The sequence below is a fragment of the Ochotona curzoniae genome, unplaced genomic scaffold (assembly GCF_017591425.1).
Source record: "Ochotona curzoniae isolate NIBS_2020 unplaced genomic scaffold, NIBS_Ocur_1.0 scaffold_4701, whole genome shotgun sequence".
NCBI classification, from domain to species: domain Eukaryota; kingdom Metazoa; phylum Chordata; class Mammalia; order Lagomorpha; family Ochotonidae; genus Ochotona; species Ochotona curzoniae.
In genome coordinates, this window is record NW_024467122.1 from 52215429 (window position 1) to 52236420 (window position 20992).

A 20992-nucleotide genomic window follows, 5' to 3' on the forward strand; every position below is an offset into this window, starting at 1 on the left:
CCACGCAGGTGAAGGGTCCTAAGGACTAGGGCTGTCCTCTACTGCTTTCGCAGGCTATAAGCAGGGAGCTGGATGGAAAGTGGAGCAGCCAGGATACCAACTGGCACCCATATGGGATCCTGGTGCATGTAAGGTAAGGATTTAGCCACTGAGCCATCACACTGGGCCCACAGATTTTTTTTTTTTTGCTTAATAATAAACATTGCATTTGCTGACCAACGGCAGAAACTGAAAACACAATATGAAGTTCTTTTGCAGAGAACTGGGCACTGACCAAGTGTTAAGAGTAGCTGTCTACAATCCTGACCCGAGTAGTCACTTGGCCTGTCTCCTTCCTCCTGCCACTGGGATACACTGGCAATGTCCTCAGGGTAGTAGGCTTCTCTGCCCGATTAGAACTAAGGCAAGGTTCTGTGCATCAGCAGCCATACTGCAGATGACTTATCACATCATCTGGAGCTCTTCCCGAAAAGACCCAGAGGAGGAACCTGTTAGACAGGCTGTTTCTTCATGGACAAAGGATGCTAATTTACCAGGAAGCAGGAATTCAGCCTGTGATAAACTGTGGGCTCAATTGGGGAAGGGGGTATAATCACTCAAGACTGCGGACCCAAGTCTGTCTCCTCTTGGCAGGCAAGAGACTACATTTCAGTCTTTAGCTTAAGCTAAATGTGGGTAACTGTCAGCTATTCGACTGTAACCAAATGGATTGTTCAAAGGATGCATGCATTAGACACCATTCATAAACCAGTGATTTGTCCTAAGAAAATTCCTGTGCTAACACAGGATACTCATACCTGTTAAGTTACTGGAAACTTGACGACATCGAACTAGAAATTCAAACCAAGGGTGTGCTTCATGTAACTCCCTTTTTTCCAAAAAAGGACAATTTTCGGGAGTAAGTCTGCATACAAAACAAAACAAAACAAAAACTCCTTAATACAAGGAATACACAATCATTTTTTCTCTATTGGTAATTAGTATTAGTAAGTATAATACCAATATTTGCACACATTCCTTTTGATTTGCAAATGAGCATTACAGAGACCAATACATTATCTGCAATAGAGAAATGTTATCAACTCTACCTTTTAAGAGACTTTATATTTCACTGGTTTTAACACAAGCTTTTTAGCATTTCCAAACTTAAGAGTTTTTTTTTTAATTATGCAAAGAGACAAGAACTGAGAAGTCAAAACTCAGAAGAGGTATTTGGAAAACAAGGCTCTGAAAAGTGTTCTCTTGCTGGTAGCTTCAGAGTACATGTTTTGTGTGTAAGTAACAATAAAAAATAAATAAATAATAAAAAAAGATACAGATCTGTAATACATTCTCTGTTCAAACTTCTAGTTTTTCCTACACAAAATAAGAAGTCCTCTATTAGTGCACAAACACAGTGCACGAATAAGGAGTGGTTCTGCCATTTACTAGCTAAATGTGTTATGTAACTGCTCAAAGCTTCAGCTTACTTATCTGCATAGAAATGGGACTGACCATCCATCCCACTTGCAAAGATCCGTGAGATAATGTGCATGAAGCACACAGCCTGGTACCAAGCGCATCACGAGCGCCCACATATCACATACAACTTCTGCTGGCTGCTTTCACTCCTGAGTCAACAGCAATCCTCTGGATACATATTGAGAATTTCTTTTTTTTTTCTTTTTTTTATTATGTGATACAGTTTTATAGGCACTGGGATTCCCCCCACCTCTCCCACAACCCTCCCCTCATGGTGGATTCCTCCACCTTTATTCTAACCAAGTTATTTGAAAAGGTTAGAAGTTATAGAATGAATATTACCAGAAGCATTGAAGTATTTACTTGAATGAAGAAGTACCAAGTGTTGAGGAGGGCGAAACTAGCTCAAAAACATCAGCATTGTCCAGGTGGATGTTTAGAATATTTCTAAACATAGCAAAGAGGAAATGTGAAAATTCCTGAAAGACCAATTAGTCTTCAGTACTCACTTGTAATGGTCAGCATAGATGTAAAGGAGATGCTGCAGACCATGTTCCAAGCAATACAGAATGAAGTGAGAGTGGAAATCCCAACCTTCTTTGCTGGTGTAACTGTGAACGGGGAGGGTATCTTGTATCACACCTCCAATACGGCTCAGTCTCAGGAGGAAGAGTTCAAAGTCTTCCATTTCAGATCTAAGAAAAATCCCATTCCTATTGGGCACATTTAAGGGAAGACAAAAGTTGTGATAATCAGAGTAAATCAAGTGACTTACATTGTTCAAGTCTTAACTAAAAAAAATAATTACCCAAGGCTGGCATTGTTGTGGTCAGTTAAACCACTGCCTACGATGCTGCCATCCCAAAACAGTACCGGTTCAAGCTGCTCGAATTCCAACCCAGCTTTGCTAGTAAACATGGAAAGCAGTGAAAGAAGGTTTAAGTGCTTGGTTCCCTTACCACTTATGCTGGAGACCCGGATGCAGTCCCAGGCTCCCAGCTTCAGCTCTGGCATTTGTGGCCATTTGGGAAACGAACCAGCGGATATCTCTCTAATTCTGCCTTTCAAATAAATAAAACTTAAACATTTAGGGACTGGCATTGTGGTTCTATGGGTTAAGCTAAGCCATCTCTTGAATCCCACATGAACGCCAGTTTGAGTCCCAGCTCCCTGCTACGTGCCTGAGAAAGGAGCAGAAGATAGCCTAACTACTTAGGCTCCTGCCTTCATGGGAGGCCTGGATAGAGTTCTGGGATCTTCACTTCAACCTGGCTGTTGCAGCCATCCGGGGAGTGAACCAAAGGATAAAAGATCTCTCTCTTTGTAACTCTACCTTTCAAGTAATTCTTTAAAAAATAATAATAATAAATAAATGTTTTGGGCCTGATGTAATAGCCTAGTGGATAAAGTAGTCATCTTGGCATCCTCCGGGATCCCATATGGGTACCAGTTCTAATCCCAGCTGCTCTGCTTCCCATCCAGCTTCCTGCCTATGGCCAGGGAAAGCAGTCAGGGATGATCCAAAGCCTTGGGACCCTGCATCTGTGTGGGAAACCTGAAAGAACCTCCTGGCTCCTGGTTTCAGACTGGCTAAGCTCCAGCAGCTGTGGCTATTTGGAGTAGGCGAGTGGATAGAAGATCTTTCTCTCCGTATCTCCTTCTCTCTTTAATCTGATTTTCCAATTTAAAAAAATAATAAATATTTAAAAAACAATTTTAAAGATTTATTTCCTTTGAAAGGTAGATTTACAAAGAGAAGGAAAAAAAATAAATTTTATAATAATATGAAATAATCCTGCATTAGATTTGTGGTATTTCAAAGGGGAAAAAAATAGCATCGCGATTTTTTACAGCTCTGTTTATTCTGCCCCCTGGAGAGGAGGTCAGCACTTACAATACCTGGCCAGTTTATCCAAGATTCTATTCCTCATGTAGTTGTTGCAGCAAGTACCCTGATCAATAACATCAGTGGTCAGTGGGGGCCATTGATTCTGCTGATGTGAAACATGGCTATCCTGAGCCTGGAATTCTCCAATCCATGAGACGATGCTTAACCAATCATGGCGAGCCGTGAGGTATCTCCAGAGGGCTTCAGGGGAATAGAATTTGTATTCTACAGAAAGAACAAAAAATGTTTAAAAACCATGAGGTATGATTTCTGACCTGTAACTCCATGCAGTATTAACTACTGAGCAGACATAACATTCGGGATGTAAATATTCATAAAATATACGTACTATCTGGAGCTTATGTTTCTTTTACTACTTTCCTCTTCTGTGTTGCTCATTTTATAATCAATACTTTAGCCAGAGGAAGCGCTAAATGCCTATCAATACTGCAGTGCTTGAAACGAACGGGGCAATGTTGTGGGAAAGCAAGTTAAGCCACTGCCTGCAGCACCAGCAGCTGATATCAAGCCCTTGCTGTTCAGATTCTAACGCAGGTCTCTGTGAATGCAGCAGATGACAACCCAGTCGCCCAAGCCTCCGCAACCCTGGTGGGAGATGTGGATGGCGTTCTAGTCTGCTGGCTTCTGTCTGGCCCAGGCCCGGCCATTGTAGTTATCCTGGGAAGTAAAACAGTCAAGGCATATTTCTTTCTCTTCCTCTCCTTATCTGTCACACAACCTTTTAAATAAACAAATGTATATCTTAAGAAAAAGAAAAAAGTTGGGGGTTAGGTGTTGTATTGCAGCGGCTTAAGCTGCTGTGCAAGATGCCTATGTCCCACGTTGGGAATGCCTGGAGTTGAAATCCTGATGCTCAAGTGGATGAAAATAAACATTTAAAGAGAATAAAAGAGGACTGAGTGGCGGGGGCGAGAGGGTTAGCTGCTGCCTGGGATATCAGCATCCCACACTGGAGCATAGGACCTGCTTCTGGTCCAGGTTCTTGCTAATGCATCCCTGGGAGACAGCAGATGACTCTTTGGCCTGGTTTAACTCCAGCTGTTGCAGACATTTAGGGAGTGAACCTGCAGATGGAGTCTCTCTTAACCTGTCCTTCTTTGTGTCACTCTGGCTTTCTAATTTTTTTTTTTTAAGGAGCTGAGCCTGGCATGGTAGCCTAGTGGCTAAAGTCCTTCCCTTGCACGCACTGGGATCTCATATGGGTACCAGTTTGTATCCCGGCAGCCCTACTTTCCAACCAGCTCCCTGCTTGTGGCCTGAGAAAGTAATAGAGGATGGCCCAAAGCCTTGGGATCCTGCCCCCTTGTGGGAGAGCTGGAAGAAGCTCTTGGCTTCTAGCTTTGGATCACTTTAATTCTGACTGTTGCGGCCATTTGAGGAGTAAACGAGCAGACAAAAGATCTTCCTCTCTCTCTCACCTCTCTGTATGTTTGACTTTCCAATAAAAATAAGTAAACCTTGTCATGTAAAAAAAAAAAAAAAAGGTTGGGATGCAACTGTGGCTCCCTTAAAGCATCTTCCTGTTAATGCAGATCCTGGATGAGTTCCTGGCTCCTGGCTTCCAGGGACACATTAGCAGGCAGCTGGAATTAGAAGAACCAGGACGCAAATGCGGGCACTCTATCAGGAAATGGGAAGTATCCCAAGTTGCCCCTTATCCTTTTTGCTCGGTGCCCACGTGTCTCTTTCTCTTTGGTTTAACAGAAAAGCTCTGGGGGTACCAGCAAACATGAATCTGACTCTCTGAAGAGTGACTGTTCATTGCTGCAGACACAGATCCACAGTCTATACTCGAGGAAACCTCAAGAGCAGGAAAAACAACACTGTCACCTTGATGTCTGGATGAAAACTCTTGCTCTTGATGTCTCAACTCACTGAACTATGATCTTTTTCTTTAATTACCACACTATGAGTTCCTCATAAAAACTTCAAGTCAAATTAGGTCTTAATGGAATGACTTACATTCTAAAGAAACTATTTTCCCGGGCCTGGCGGCATGGCCTAGCAGCTAAAGTCTTTGCCTTGAACGCGCCTGGGATCCCATATGGGTGCCAGTTCTAATCCTGGCAGCTCCACTTCCCATCCAGCTCCCTGCTTGTGGCCTGGGAAAGCAGTTGAGGACGGCCCAAAGCCTTGGGACCCTGCACCTGTGTGGGAGACCCGGAAGAAGTTCCTGGATCCTGGCTTCGGATCGGCATAGCATCAGCCATTGCGCTCACTTGAGGAGTGAATCATTGGACGGAATATCTTGCTCTCTGTCTCTCCTCCTCTCTGTATATCTGACTTTCCAATAAATAAATAAATCTTAAAAAAAAAAAAGAAACTTTTCCCTCACCCCAAAAAGGATTATAAAATGGAGGCAATGAAAGATTCACATCACACCCCACCCCAACACATACCTGGACTCTCACTCAGTCTGCTTATGTTTTAGCCTCCCATACTTGCCTTCTGGAGGTATCCTAGGAAGAAGGATGGATTCTTGTGTCAGCTGATCCCACCACTGAGCCCAATTTAATGCAATTCTATGGTCCTGTTTGCCAAGTTCATCTTCATGATCATATTTCAGGAAAGAGTCCAAAACAGATTTGTGCTTGAAAAAATCGTGCTCCTTTATCCAATACCTAAGACACAGTGACATCAAAAAGCAATTTTTTACCTGGGCAAGAACTTCTATTCTTTTGGTGAATACAAAATTCTGATTATGCAAACACTGAGATAAAAGGTGATTCCTAAATCATTTCTGTACCATGCAAGCTTTGTCCACATGGAGAAGGCAGTCTCAGTTCCACGAAACCTACGTTCCCTCACGACAGACACAAACCAAACACTATCTTGATACAAGGGGCACCAAGGAGAGTACCTGGGAAAGGACTGGATCTGTGTATTTTCTTGGTAATGCCCAGAATAAAACTTCTCAACTTGATGCATGAAGTCTATAGTTCTTTTTTCTTTATCAGAAAAATAATTTTCTTTTAACGTCTCAACCTTGAATAAAAGATGATTCAATCAGTGATCACATAAGAAGCCAAGTATACTTCTGAAACAAACGTCATGAGTAAATGCCATTTAGAAATTGTATTTTAGATTTCTAAGTTAATGTATATTCACAAAAATGTCTTTTGCCACAAATACAAAATAATCGTTTGAAAAGAAGCTGGTACACATTTATTAGATATTAGTTGACTATTAAAATACATTTGTGTTTTGATTAATATTAGTTGACTTAAAATACATTTGTATTTTAAATTACATTTTCCATGTTTTCCACCAAACCTTTCTAGAAAATGTAAATTATACCACCTCACGTTTACCTACCAGGAAGTCCCGTATGTTTTTGTCAGTTGTGCAGAAGCATATCTTGAGCAACTGGTCTTTTACATCAAAGCCCTACAATCATCACAGAAAAACAAATATATGTTGGATAAAGATGCATTCTATTGTATACACATATACTATTACAATTCCACTCTATAATTCTACTCTACAAAAACACTCACTTTTCAACATCTATCATACATGTTACTGCCTACCCCTAGAATCCTTTAGCATTTGCCAGAGCAAAAGCAGTACACAGAACTATTTACTCTAACAGGAGGCTATCATGGGACCAAAATGATAGCATTCTTTCAAGTGGACTCATCATAGCAAAGGTCAATAATTCCAGAAATCCCATATCATAGTTTTATTCCTCTTCTCTCTCAGAAACCTCAACCATGCAGGAGAGCGAGCTCTCAGCATATCCTGGGAGAACACTACTTCTACGACTTCTCCTTTCCAAATGAAGATAGACCATGGAGCATGAAGCAAAAGCAGAATGCGCCAGAAAGTTCAAATAGATAAGAGATTGCATCAACAAATAATGAGGTCTTGTGCATACTTTGACATGTGCACATCCCCACCTAACCAAGTTGCTCTCTATTGAGAGAGCAGATGAACTCCACTTAAAAATCTACTCAAGAGACATGGACATGACTTAAATATCCAACATAAACAGATAAACAAGTATGGTACAGACAGACAATGGAATGGTAGTTACCAGGAACTGAACAAAAGGAGAATGAAGGAAATGTTGGTTAAAAGACACAAACTTCCGGTTACAAGCTCTGGACACATGTACAATATGCTAACTACAGTTGGCAGTATGCTGTGTTTTATATGTAGTTCATAATGTATTACATATAATTAATGCTCTATATTTATATATAATTTATTTAGCAAGTTAGATCCAGTGTTCTCAACATGGATTATACCTACCTAACATGTATGCACAATGATATGAGATATGTTAATTATTTTGATATTGGTAATCTTCACAATGTACACATATCAAAACACACATATTATATATATATATATACACATATATAATTTGTAGTTGTTAATCACATGGCGATAAAATTAGAGGGAAAAATTCTCTTTAAGGAAGTTCTTTGTACCAAGGAGCATTCTATTTCCCCTGAAAGATTAATTTATTTGAAAGGCAGAGAAATTGTGGGGGGACAGAGCTGGAGCTCTTCCACTCACTGGTTTACTCCCTGGATGGTCACAATGGCTGTAATTGGTCCAGGGAAAAGCCAAGAATGTGGAACTCCACTGGGGTTCCTGATTGGGTGGCAGTGGCTCAAAGACTTGGGCCTTCATCCTCTGCTTTTCCAAGTGCATTGGCAGTGAGCTGGAGTAGAAGTAGAGCAGCCAGGACTCAAAGAGGTACTCCAGTATAGGATGCCAATGTCATAAATGGTGATTTAACGTGGTAAGCCACCATACCAATCCTAAATTGTGGCATTTTGTATTGCCAACGTCTTTTTCCTGCAAACACTCCACAAATTCCCTAGTTTCAGATGTAACTATGAATACAAATCATTTTTATACTAACTAGAGATTATATTAAATATATATTATCCTGCATTAAGCATGTTACGATCACAAATTGTTTATACCACTCACCATATTCTTCAAAAGTTCAGAGGCTTCCTTTATGTTGTTCTTTTTTAAGCTGTCAAAGACCAAATCAAGGCCTATTCTAATCAGTTCATCGAGTCTTTGAGCAGAATGACCATTGATTCTGAAGAAGGTTTGTGCCTCTGGTATTTTGTTGTTTAAAATGGCATTGGCAATGACTTCCTGGAAATGGAAGAAAATTGCTTTTTAGAGATTTACTTATTTGAAAGGCAGAGTTACATAGAGAAAGAGTGAGAATAAGAGAAGCAGAGAGAAGTCTTCCATATAATGATTCACTCCCTCAAATGGCCACAGTAACCAAGGCTGCGCCAGTCTGAAGCCAGGAAGATGGAATTCCAACAAGGTCTCCCAAGGGCCCAAGGACATGCACCATTTTCTGCTGTTTTTCCAGGCACATAAGCAGAGTAGAGTAGCCAGACTCAAAGTGGTGCTCACATGGGTCGCTGGAATCACAGGCAGTGGCTTAACCCACTGCATTACAACACCAATCCCAATATTTTTAAGTTTCTTTTTATTTCTTTGTTATGATTACCAACCTGGGACCTACACATTTATTAAGCATGAATGGAGAAACTTAAAATTGTATTGATTGATTTTCAATATATTTGAAAGGCAGAGAAGATAGAAGAGAGAGTAACAGACTTTCCATTTGCTGGTTCAGTTCCAAAATGCCTACAATAGTCAGAAGCCCGTAACTGAAGCTGGATCTCTTACACAGGCGACAGGGACCAAAGCACCTGAGCCATCATCTGCTGTCTCTCCAGGTGCACATTAGCCGGAAGCTGGACCAGAAATGGAAGCGAAACTTAAACCCAGGCACTCCAATATGAGATGCAGGCATCCCAAGCAAATCTTAGCCACTGTGCCAAATGCCCACTCTTACAGGACTTCTTTTATTAAAGACCTTTATTAAAAGTTTTGGGGCTAGGTAGAGAGGACTGTCAAGTTCACTGACAGATCGTGCTTAAAGGGTTGATTGTGGTACTGTACAATAAGGGCTATGACAAAATATGATGCGGTACTAGAGAGAAGGGTCCAGAAGAGAAACACCCATGTAAAAGGGTGACAAGAGGAAAAAAAAATGTAAAAGTTTGGAAGGTGTTGCATACATATATGGAAGCAAGATCAGGTGCTCCACTTAGAAGAAACATGTGCAAAAGAAACTGGCACAAGCCTTCAGGGAACTCCAAATTATTCAGGTAACTAGAGAAAGCTGGAGGAGGTAGTAGACCAAACTTTCAAGAAAAGCAGAGGTTCCACCATGAAAAGCTGTGTGTGTGTGTGTACACAAATGTATGAGAGATTATATCCTGATAGTTGAGTGGAGTCACGGACAGACCCTAAGGGATTGCACATGTATTTCAGGCGGAACACTCACTAAACCATGAGGAGACTGGACTTAACGTGATTCGAGCACCAGGCAGTGAAGAACCAGACAGCTGCTGCAATGATCTAGTGAGAAGAAACGAAGACCAAAACTGAAAAGCTAAACCACAGACAGAACAAAGAGGAAGCATTCTTCACTGCGGGCTTCAAAGTGGTCTGAAAACCCATGAAACCATTTGCAAAACGCTGAGTGTGGCATGTGCACACTCATATGCATCCGGAGAGAGAATTCACAGCTTTCATCAAAGTGATCAGTCATCTGCCAAAGGTCCCAAATCACCATTTTTAGGGAAAGGGCACAGACCGTTGATAGAGCTTTGAGCACCAACCAACCAATCAACCAGGAAAAGCAATCTAGGAAGGAAGTAGGAAGTGAAGCCAAAGAGGATCCATCCCCATCCTCCACCCAGAGACAACCAACAGTCCTGAGGGCCTGGTAGGGCAACCGCACAATGATTCTGACAATCCGCCTTGAGCTATTTTAGCTTCTACCTCTTCAATCCCAACACTGTCCCCGCGGGTGAAGGGATTCTTCCAGTCTCTTGTAAGTCAAACAGGACAATAACACATTTTGGTTGCTCCAACCTCTACGATGAAAATTTAACTGGAAAAAACGTTTTAACTAGAATTTTGGATAGGTAGAAAATTGAAAATATTTCTACATAATAATGTCATGTAGTAAAAATTTCCTCAGATCTAATCACAGTAGCAATTCACGTTACTGGGGGAGGGGGCCAGACAGAACACATGAGTTCAAAGTGCCAGGCCCTCACCATCGCAGGCATTGCCAAGGGACTGCCAGCTTCATCACATGGGCTTGGGGTTAGGTGTTACTGGTGTCAGCAGTCAGATCTGACATGAAGAGGGAGCCTAGGAATGTTCTGAATTAAAACAAGAAGAGCTTATAGACACAAAGTCGAAGCCATCCCGAGGGATTCCAAAACCTAAATATAGTACCCAACCCCCTGCCAAATAGCGAGTCACAAGTGAACAGACTCTAAGCTATTTCTGTTGTTTTCTGATGTTCTCCTAATCTTGCTAATAAAAGAAGTGATAATCGCTCATTTACCTCAAAGCTGAACTTCTCCCACATATCACTTTCCTTTACTCTGGGGACAGCTTCAGTTACATCACATTCATCCATAGCTTCAGTTAGCTTCCACGGAAACTTCATCATGAACGTTCGAAGTTCATTAATGTAGCTGGTCAAAATGTTCACTCCTTTTTGTGAATGTTCGTCTAGTTCTGTGGAAGGCACCCATGTGACACATCGTGTGAATGTATATGCAGAGGCAGAGATACTAATGAACATATCACAGGAGTTACAATGACAAATAATTCTAGAGATCACCGAATTTATTCAGAATTTTCAAATTTCTAACAATATGTTTAAGATGTTTCTCACCAGTAACTCTATTTTTTTTTTTAAGATTCATTTTTAGTGGAAAGTCAGATATGCAGAGAGGAGGAAAAACAGAGAGGAAGATCGTCCGTCCATTAATTTACTCCCCAAGTGGACGCAACGGCCAGAGCTGCGCCAATCTGAAGCCAGGAGCCCAGATCTTTCCTGGGTCTCCCACGTTGGTGCAGGGTCCCAAGGGTCTGGACTGTCCTTGACTGCTCTCCCAGGCCACAAGCAGGGAACTGGATGGGAAGCGGGGCTGCTAGGATTAGAACCAACGCCCATATGGGACCCCTTTCGAGTGCTAGTCACTAGGCTACTGTATTGGGCCCTATCTCTGTATTTTAATATAATCCCTTCCACACTGTCTACAATGAGCAGCCCTTGTCCTTACATTAAGTTTCCTTTTATTAGAACTCATGTCACTCAGTTACACACCAAATCTACCCAGTTTCAGCAAATGACACTCTGCTGGCTTCTGTTCTAGCCTGCAATAGCGAATCTGCACTATGAAATAGGAACAATATAAATACACTCTTGATTATTGATATTCTTACCTTCAATGTGAACAAAAAGCTCCTTTATTTGTTTGTTAAGGAAAGACAGGGTAAGATTAAGCAACTGTTCTGAAAAATGTTTGCTTTGGGCTTCAGAGTCACTTTCTCTAATTGCTGAGCAAAGTAAATTCAATGCTGGTGTCAGCTCTTCCACATCTGAGAGAAAAACAAAGAAAAGTACATGAAGAACATCAATGCACTCCTAATACAATTAACATATTCAAAAGTATGTTATGGTGCTTTAAGAAATTATTTGCAATTTCTCTCTCACACATACTCACACACACATGCAGGCCCTTTCATCTGCTGGTTTGTTCCCCCAAACGCTCACACAGTGGGGTGCCACCAGATCAAAGCCAGGAACCTAGATTCAGTCTAGCTCGATCACGTGGTGGCTGGCATGAAAGCACTGGAGGGGTCACTGATGGGTGTGTGGTAGCAAGAAGCTAGGTTGCTAAATAAACAGTTAAGAGCAAACCAGGCACTTGGCTGTGGGATGCAGATATCCCAACTGCTGCTCAACCACTGCACCAAACACCCACCTCCAGTGTTTTTAAACATAAAACAACTATCGTTTTATTTTCAACCGTCTTACAAAACTTTCATGAAGTAACACTTTAATGATTCTAATTAATAAGTTACTATTTCCTGTTACTAATTACCATTTTGCTGACATACCTACACCTTAAGTCTTATAGTTGAAATACATCATCTCATTTTTCCCTTTAACAACCTGAGGATGAAGGTGCTATTTTCCTTTTCCATAGATTGGAAAACTGAGATCCACCACAGCTAAGCAATCTGCCCAGGCTACTTTGGAAAGTCAGTCGCAAAGCCAAAAATTGAGTCTGCAGAATTCCAAAGCCATTCTCCTAACCGTGCAAGTCAAAGTGAGGAGCAGGGACTCGTGGATCCCGTCGGTTACTGAAAGACCCAATGAAGTGATTCCTGTTTATCCCAGCATAGGCTCCACCTTCATAACAGCTCTTGCGTGAAAACTGCTGAAAATGCGAACTTCCTCCACAGTGGCTCAACAGGCTTATCTTCTACCTGAAATGCTGGCATTCCATATGGGCATCAGTTCTAGTTCTGGTGGTTCCACTTCTGATCTAGCCGCCTGTCTATGGTCTGGGAAGGCAGCAGAGGATGACTCACATCCTTGGATTCCTGCGCCGATGTGGGAGACCTGGAAGAAACCCCTGGCTTCTGGCTTTAGCTTGCTTCAGCCCTGGCCATTGTGGCCATTTGGGTAGCGAACCAACAGATGGAAGACCTTTCTCTTTATCCCTCCTCTCTGTAAATCTGCCTTTCCAAAAATAACAACAATAATAATAATAATAAAAGAAATGTGGATTTTTCTCAAGGATAGAAGCCAAAACTACTCTTGGAATTCTTTTTTTTTTTTTAAAGATTTATTTTTTCTTTTTTTATTGGAAAGGCAGATATACAGAGAGGAGAGACAGAGAGGAAGATCTTCCGTCTGATGATTCACTCTCCAAGTGGCCGCAACGGCCGATGCTATGCCAATCCGAAGCCAGGAGCCTCTTCCGGGTCTCCCACATGGGTGCAGGGTCCCAAAGCTTTGGGCCGTCCTCAACTGCTTTCCCGGGCCACAGGCAGGGAGCTGGAAGGGAAGTGGGGCTGCCAGGATAGAACCGGCGCCCATATGGGATCCCGGGCGTTCAAGGCGAGGACCTTAACCACTTGCGCCACCATGCTGGGCCCTACTCTTGGAATTCTTATTCCAGATCCATCTCTGTCTTTTACAGGAAAGCAGCATACTTAGAATAGCGGGAAGAGGAATCACTGATCACAAACAGAAGTAATGACCATGTAACTGCCCTTCAGTATTTGCTTCCTGGGAAAGCAAAGGGTGGCCCGGGGGCTTGGGCCCCTGCGGCCATGTGTGAGACCTGGATGAGGCTCTTGGCTGGCTGAGTCCCAGCCTCTACAACCACTTGGGGAGTAAGTCAATGGATGGAAGAGTTCTCTGTCACTCTGCCTTTCAAATAAAATATCTGAGAAAAAAGAAGGGGAGATGGAATCCAAACTCTGCAATCAAGAAAAAGTATTTAAGATTTATTTATTTGGAAGGAACACAGAAAGAGACAAAAATACAAACACAATCACAGAGACTTTTCAACCACTAATTAACCGTGGACAAAGTTAGCAAACTGGGTCTCGCATGTGGGTGGTTGGGGCCCAAGTACTTGAATCGTCTTCTGCTGCAGGGAGTTGTACTGAAAGCAGAGTAGCTGGGACTCGAACAGGCACCCATTTGGGATGCTGGTATTGCAGACAGAACCTGAATCCTCTGTGCCATTATTCAGGCCCCAAGAAACTTTCCTAAAAAGAAAATTTCTGATTGATGTTCTCACAGTGAGAAAACCATCTCAATGGAAAAAAAATGTCATTTTCTCCATCTAACTAGAGTACAAATGAACAAAACATTCTTGGAGGGCATACTATCAAGGGGTTTAGAAATGTAAATCATAGGGACAAGGTACTGTGGTACAGTGGGTTTAGCTGCTGCTTGGGGTGCCCTCATTTCATCTGAATGCCTGAGATCGAGTCCAGCTTCCACTTCCAATCCAGCTTCCTGCTAATGTGTATGGGAGACAGCAAATGGTAGCCCAAGTCCTGGAGTCTCTGCCATCCATGTGTAAGTCCCACGTGCAGTTCCTGGCTTTGCCAGGCCCAGCCTCACTACTGAAGGCATTTGGAGAGTGAATCAATGAATGAAAGATCTCTTTCCTGGTCAATCTGCCTTCAAATAAACAAAACTTAAAATAACTTTATATAATTTAAGACCTGGAAATTCCATCTCTAGAATTTATCTCAAGTATACTATTATACATTTGTAATCTTTTTTTAAAGATTTATTTTTATTGGAAAGTCAGATATACAGAGAGGAGGAGAGAGAGAGATCTTCTGTCCATTGATTCACTCCAGTAGTGGCTGCAACGACCAGAGTTGAGCTGATCCGAAGCCAGGAGCCTGGAGCTTCTTCTGGGTCTCCCACATGGTGCAGGGTCCCAAAGCTTTGGGCCGTCCTTGACTGCTTTCCCAAGGCCACAAGCAGGGAGTTGGATGGGAAACAAGGCCAGCAGGATTAGAACCAGTGCCTATATGGGATCCTGGCACACGCAAGGTGAGGACTTTAGCCACTAGGCTACTGCACCAGGCCCAAATTATACATTTGTAATATCATGCACACAGAGAAAACATATAGCACTCTGCTAATAGTTAAAAAGCACATCAACTTAAATATCTTACTGGAGTTCTAAACAGGCAAATTATAGTGTAACCCATACAATGAAGTTCTATGCCCCCCCAAAAAAATTTACAAGAAAGAAGCCCATAATATATTTTCATGTTAAAAAAAAATTCTTTGGTCAGAGAATTAAGATGACAGAATAGGGTAAGGACACGTTTAAACAAACAGAGAAATACTAGCCAGTATGAATCAGAGAGGGCAAATTCCAGGAAATAGGAGAGGACAGAGCAACAATGGAGGGGCACCTGGAGACTGACAGACACAGGAAAGCAGCGGACACAATGGTGTGGGGCTGCAGTGACTGATACCACAACAACATTCAGCAAACAGCCATCTGAACTCCACCATCAGCTAGAACTCCACCAGCAACCAGGTGGGAAGGGACGTTCACCAGGAGCTCAGGAGGTGAAACCCAGACAAAGAACTGCTTGTCCTGCTGGTTTGTTTGATTTGAGCAGGAGCAGAGACAGAGCATAGGTCCCAGATGGGCAGTGCGGAAACAGGTGAATATCATAGCCCAGTTTGGCCCCTAGAGCCGTTTCAGGTGCCATTTTGTTTAAGGAGGCAAGGGCTATGGGGCAGGACTGCACATGCACAGAGCTGGGAGTGAACTCATTTCTGACTCAGTGAACTGCAGCAACGTGGCATCCTACAGGTTCCACTCAAGACAGGTTCAGGCAGCCCTCAGATCTGACGGCCAGGAGATCAAGAACTCGAGTAGTGGCACATCAGGTGCCATTTCTTACAGTGTGGCAAAGAATTTAAGACCGCAGGGACAATAGTCAGCTACGCAAGCACTGAGCTTGGCAAGAATTCACTGAGCTCAGTGGATTGCACTGTCCCACAAGAAAATAATACCAACAAATATGGGTCAAAATAGGTCCGTGTGGCCCTCAGACATAACGGCCAACAGGTTCTGGCAAGATAAACACCACCAAAAACCTAGCTGTATAGGACACGTGGTGTCTCCATAATTCTACGACCTATTCCAACCACAAATGAGAGGAAGTTTGTACAGACAATGGTGCAGTCTCAGCATGGGAACACAGGAGGTAGAGACCTGTGAGCCAGGAACTGGGGCTACAGAGACCATGGTGGAAATCTAATGTAAGTATCAAGACCTGGAACTCGCTGGAGGGAGTGGCACAAGTGACTGCAAACAAAGAGCCATGTGCCAACTGCAATAAGTAAAATCAAACTGTAGACTTGTGGGTGACACAGCTTAGAAATCTGCCACAAGGAGAAGAATCTGATAACCAGAGGTACAATGACCAAGAGCAAAAGAAGAGACAAAGGCACAATGAATATTACTGAAGACTTCCCTTCAAAGGAGCAGAAACCTTTGAAAACCTCAGAGTTCACTGAAGAAGACATTGAGAAAGAATATAGTGGGGTAAATTAAAAGTACAGTGGAGAGTCTTCAAAATACAATGAAGGAGGCAGAAGAAAGATTCTCAAAATTGAAAGGTATTTCAATTTTGTCTGTTTCACCAGGGGAAAACAAACAAAAATCTGGAAGCTGAGCTGAATCAGGCTTAAAAAAGTATCCAAGAATTGAAAGACACTATTAAAAGGCCAAATATAAGTTATGGGAGTCCCAGAAGATGCAGAAAGAGACTAGACTTAAAAATGTATTTAATGGGGCCCTGCTTGTGGCCTAACAGCTAAAGTCGTTGCCTTCAGCATGACGGGTTCCCATATGGGCTCCACTTCTAATCCCGGCAGCTCCACTTCCCATCCAGCTCCCTGCTTGTGGCCTGGGAAAGCAGTCAAGGACAGCCCAAAGCTTTGGGACCCTGCACCCCCGTGAGAGACCTGGAGGTAAGTTCCTGGCTCCTGGTTTCGGATCAGCTCAGACCGGCCGTTGCATCTACTTGGGGAGTGAATCATCGGACAGAAGATCTTTGTCTCTCCTCCTCTCTATATATCTAACTTTGCAATAAAAATAAATAAATCCTTTTAAAAATGTATTTAATGATATAATAAGGGAAAAATTTCCCTAAGCTAGAGAAAGATCTAGGAAACAACATCCAGGAGGGGCACAGAACTCCCAACGGGGTTGACCAAAAGTGATCTTCACCATGACACATGACCATCAAGACACTCTTCAATCGAACATAAGGAAAAGATCCTTAAGTGTGCACGTGAAAAAAATCAACTGACATATAAAGGAATGCCAATTAAACTCACAAGAGACATCTCATAGGAAACTCTATAGGCCAGAAGAGAATGGAGCAACACATTCCAGATTATAGAAGAAAAAAAAATGTCGGCCCAGGATAACGTACTCAACAAAATTTTTCTTTGTCTTGGAAAATGAATAACATTCTTCCATAGTAAAGAAAAGTTAAAAGAATATGCCTCTTCCAAACCTGCCCTAAAAAGGATACTTAAAGATGTTTTCTTGACAGAGAAAAGTATAGTGCTCACTAAAACCAAAGGCAAATGTGAAGAACATCCCAGTAATGTAACAAAAGACTAAATTAATTAGCAACTCATTGCTAAAATGACGACCAAATTACCACTTATTTGTATTAACCCTCAATGTAAAAGGCTAAAACTCAATCAAATGTCATAGATTACTACACTGGACTAAAAAACAAAACCCATCTATACGTTGCCTACAGGACACATATCTTACCAACAAAGATCAGCAGAAACTATATCTCATAGATTTTGATTTTTTGTTTCATCTCTTCAAAACACTCTGTTCTGATAAACTTCTTTAATGACTTATCATATATAGTAACAATTTCTTCAAGAAGGTTCTTGATTTTTTCATTTTTTTCAGTGACACATTAGTCATTCAGTAGCATGTTATTTAACTTCATGGTGTTACTTTTTCTCTTCCTGTTGCTGATTTTGTTCTGTGGCTTTTTATTTAAGAGAATGTGCAGTAACTGTGTAATGGAGACTATCAGCCAAATGTGAGGATACAATGCAGTATGCATTCTTACTTCCAAATATGGCCTCCCAACGAAACTGTTTAGTATTTCTTGACATTATGGTGCTGGACTCTGTCATTGTCCAGGCCCACAATGAGGGACATATGATTGTGTATGAAGAACTATACTATAGTAATGAGATCATTGCGCAAGCATAGGACTAGGGAGGGGGTGATCTTGGGGTCTGGGTGCTTAATCTTCCAGCAGGAGGGTGCCAGGCCGGGTCGTCTCCATGCTCAGAGTCCTGATTCCAGCCACCGTGTATACACAGTGAGCTGTCCCTGGGCAGCCAGTGCGCCATTTGGTGCCAGACTCTGCCTGCTGGACACCAGGAGGCAAGCTCTGAGTTTCTGGTTCTTTGAATTGCTGCTTAGGTAGCTACAAGTTGAGTCCACTGTGCTGCTGGGATGTGAATCTATTCTAAAGATTCCCAATGAAACAGTAACTTTTCTTTTGAAGGTAAGTGAGGGTAATGAGACCTGGTAGGTTGGAGGAGAGGGACCAGATGATCTTCAGGGATAAGACTTATATACCAAACTCCTTTATATCCTGAGTAGAACTTGTAATCACTGAACAATGCTGACCACCAAACACCAGTCCATGCAAAAGCTAAGGCTCTAGGCTTGTCTAGCATAATCATATCATATTACCTGACATGATGATGGATTAGGAGACGGGTCACATCAGGCAGAGCCGTGACATTAACTAACACACAAGAGACCCATATCCAGGGGTAGATTCGGTGGGGGATGTGTGGCCCAATTCCTGTGGAAATACTAGCCCCATTGGTTAGCTCCAGAGTTGGGGTGGTGATGGACTAAGCTAGGAGTGACCAAGGAGCCTGTCATCACTCACAGGTAAAGGAACCCACAACAGTTTGGACTGGTCAAGACAGCAGCACCCAAATGTGCATCCTAAGTAGGGTGTGGGGTGGGCCATGCTGAAACGTTCACTAGCTCATATATGGCCAAATGGAAGGTAAGACTATGCCGGACACTGGCCTAACATCCATGTGAGACATGTATGAGAACTGGGTCTGGGAGTGGGTCAAGTGGAGGAACTTGGGAAACTCCCCTGGTGAGTCATAGCTCCCACTGCTGAACACATGAACCAGAGCTGGGGTTGGACAAGCTGGGCAAAGTAGCTCCAATGGCTGGCTAATATGTGGGGTGGTAATGAAACGGGGTGGATCATGCAGGACTGAGCAACCTTAGCTTGCAAGCAAAACTAGAAATCAGGATAGAGCACAGGTCATGTTGAGCTAGGCTCTTATACCTGCTGCTCTGCGTGATCCAGGAACGCCAGGCCACAGTGCCCAAGGCAGGGGCCGGGACAGGTGAGGAGCTGTGCCAAGCTGAGTCAGAGCAACCACTGGCATGTGCACAATCTATGGCTGGGAGCAGACCCAGTTGGGGAGCTAAGGGACAAGCTAGCTGGGTTGAGGTTCTCACCAAGGAGCATGTGGGCTGAAACGGGGGCTGCATTCTGATCAGGATATTGTTGTAGTCTCCCTTGCCAAGTGTGGACTGGGACTGGATGAACCAAGCTGGGCTAGACTCCAACACCATCGGTTCTGGAGGACCAGGGTAGATGTGGGTTGGGCTAGGCTAGGTCTCAGCCCCTACTGAGCCATGTGTGAGCTGTACGTGAGTATGAGTGAGCTTTGGCTGGGCTGAAACATCCAACAGTAAGAACCAGAATGGGTTGAAGGCCAGTCAGGAAAGGCCACTGTTCCTGCCAGGACAGGAGGTGAACTGAATAGGGCTGGCTCATGGACCCCCTGGTATGCACAAAATCTGGCACTGGGAGAGCTTCTGATGGAGGAGCCTGGGCAACTCCTCTGGCAGGACACAGACCCAGCAGGTAAGCACAAGAAGCATGATAGGAAACAGCCCAGAACGGGCCATGGAAAGTTTCCCACTGGCATACATTTGGTACAGGTCAGGGGGCAGACCAGGCTAAATCAGTTCACATCAACCACTGCTAAACCCGAGCCAGAGTGTGGGTTGAGCCAGGTTTGGTTGCAACAAAAACTGGTGCACATTATAGAATGCTAAGGTGAGGTGACCTGTACCAGATGTGGCCGCAGTGCCCAACAGCACATGTGAGAACCAGGAAAGGAGGGGGCAAAGCCGGTAGGGGGAATATGGAGGGCTCCCCTGCTGGACAGCTACTCCTATTGGAGTGCGTGAGCTATGATGGGGGCAGACCAGACTAAGCAGGGCTACAAAACCTATGGGCCTCATATGCATTAGATAAGGTACAAGCCAGGCTGGGCTGATTGTTCCTACTGGTGCAAACTACAATTAGAGTGGGTGAGGGTTGGTTGGGCTTAGCCGCAGCATCAGCTGACAAAAGCTGGCACTGGGGGCTAATTCTGTCAAGTTAAACTGCAGAATCACCTGGAGTGTGCATAATTCAGGAGTGGAAGTGGCCTAGAAGGGAAAAAGTGGGCTCCTCTCTCTTGGGTTACCACTCCCATGGGAGGGCACGAAAACTAGGAAAGGGGCAGGGATGGCTGGACAGAACAGCACCCAACAGCAAGTGTGGGGGCTGGATAGTGGGGCTGATCGGGTTGAACTAGGCCTCAATGTCCATTGACATGTATGAGAGCTGAATGGGATGTGGGACAGACTGGACTAGTCTGCTGCATATAACGGCAAGCACGGGAACCTGGATGGGGGCGGACCTGGTGGGGGTTATTGTGCGTCCCTCCAACTAGGCTGCAGCTCCCACTGGTTTTATGTGAGGGCTGAGTGTGTGCTGGGCAGAATCAGGTTGGACTGCAACACCAATAGATTTGCGTGGATGACAGGGCTGGAGACAGAATGAACCCAGCAATTGCAACCACCAGCTGATTGTGGTGATGGACTGTGCCGGGCCTTGTACTTGCTAGTACACACAAGAATCTGGTCTGGGATCACCTCAGACAAAGTTTCTTTAGGGATCCCCCCAAATGAACTGCCAGCCTCAGAAACCTCACCATGAAAAGACAGAGGACAGATCAAATCAACCAACTACTCAAGCCATATGTTGGCAGTGAAAAACTGGGCAAACGGAGACGACTCTAACATAGACTATGTCAGTCAGAGG

General features: G+C 43.4%; 1 protein-coding gene across 3 annotated transcripts in view; it reads right to left on the minus strand.

Moving 5' to 3' along the window:
- The window catches only part of SPG11 (SPG11 vesicle trafficking associated, spatacsin), an 81455-nt gene that overhangs the window by 43904 nt on the left and 16559 nt on the right, over positions 1-20992 (minus strand). For all 3 annotated transcript variants that reach the window (XM_040969354.1, XM_040969355.1, XM_040969353.1), the window contains exons 9-17: positions 11678-11833; positions 10788-10963; positions 8318-8494; positions 6686-6757; positions 6231-6355; positions 5816-5991; positions 3361-3574; positions 1971-2174; positions 798-904 (exon numbers count right to left, since the gene is read on the minus strand). In XM_040969354.1, coding sequence (XP_040825288.1) covers positions 798-904; positions 1971-2174; positions 3361-3574; positions 5816-5991; positions 6231-6355; positions 6686-6757; positions 8318-8494; positions 10788-10963; positions 11678-11833 — 1407 coding nt within the window. The remainder of the gene's footprint in view (positions 1-797; positions 905-1970; positions 2175-3360; positions 3575-5815; positions 5992-6230; positions 6356-6685; positions 6758-8317; positions 8495-10787; positions 10964-11677; positions 11834-20992) is intronic.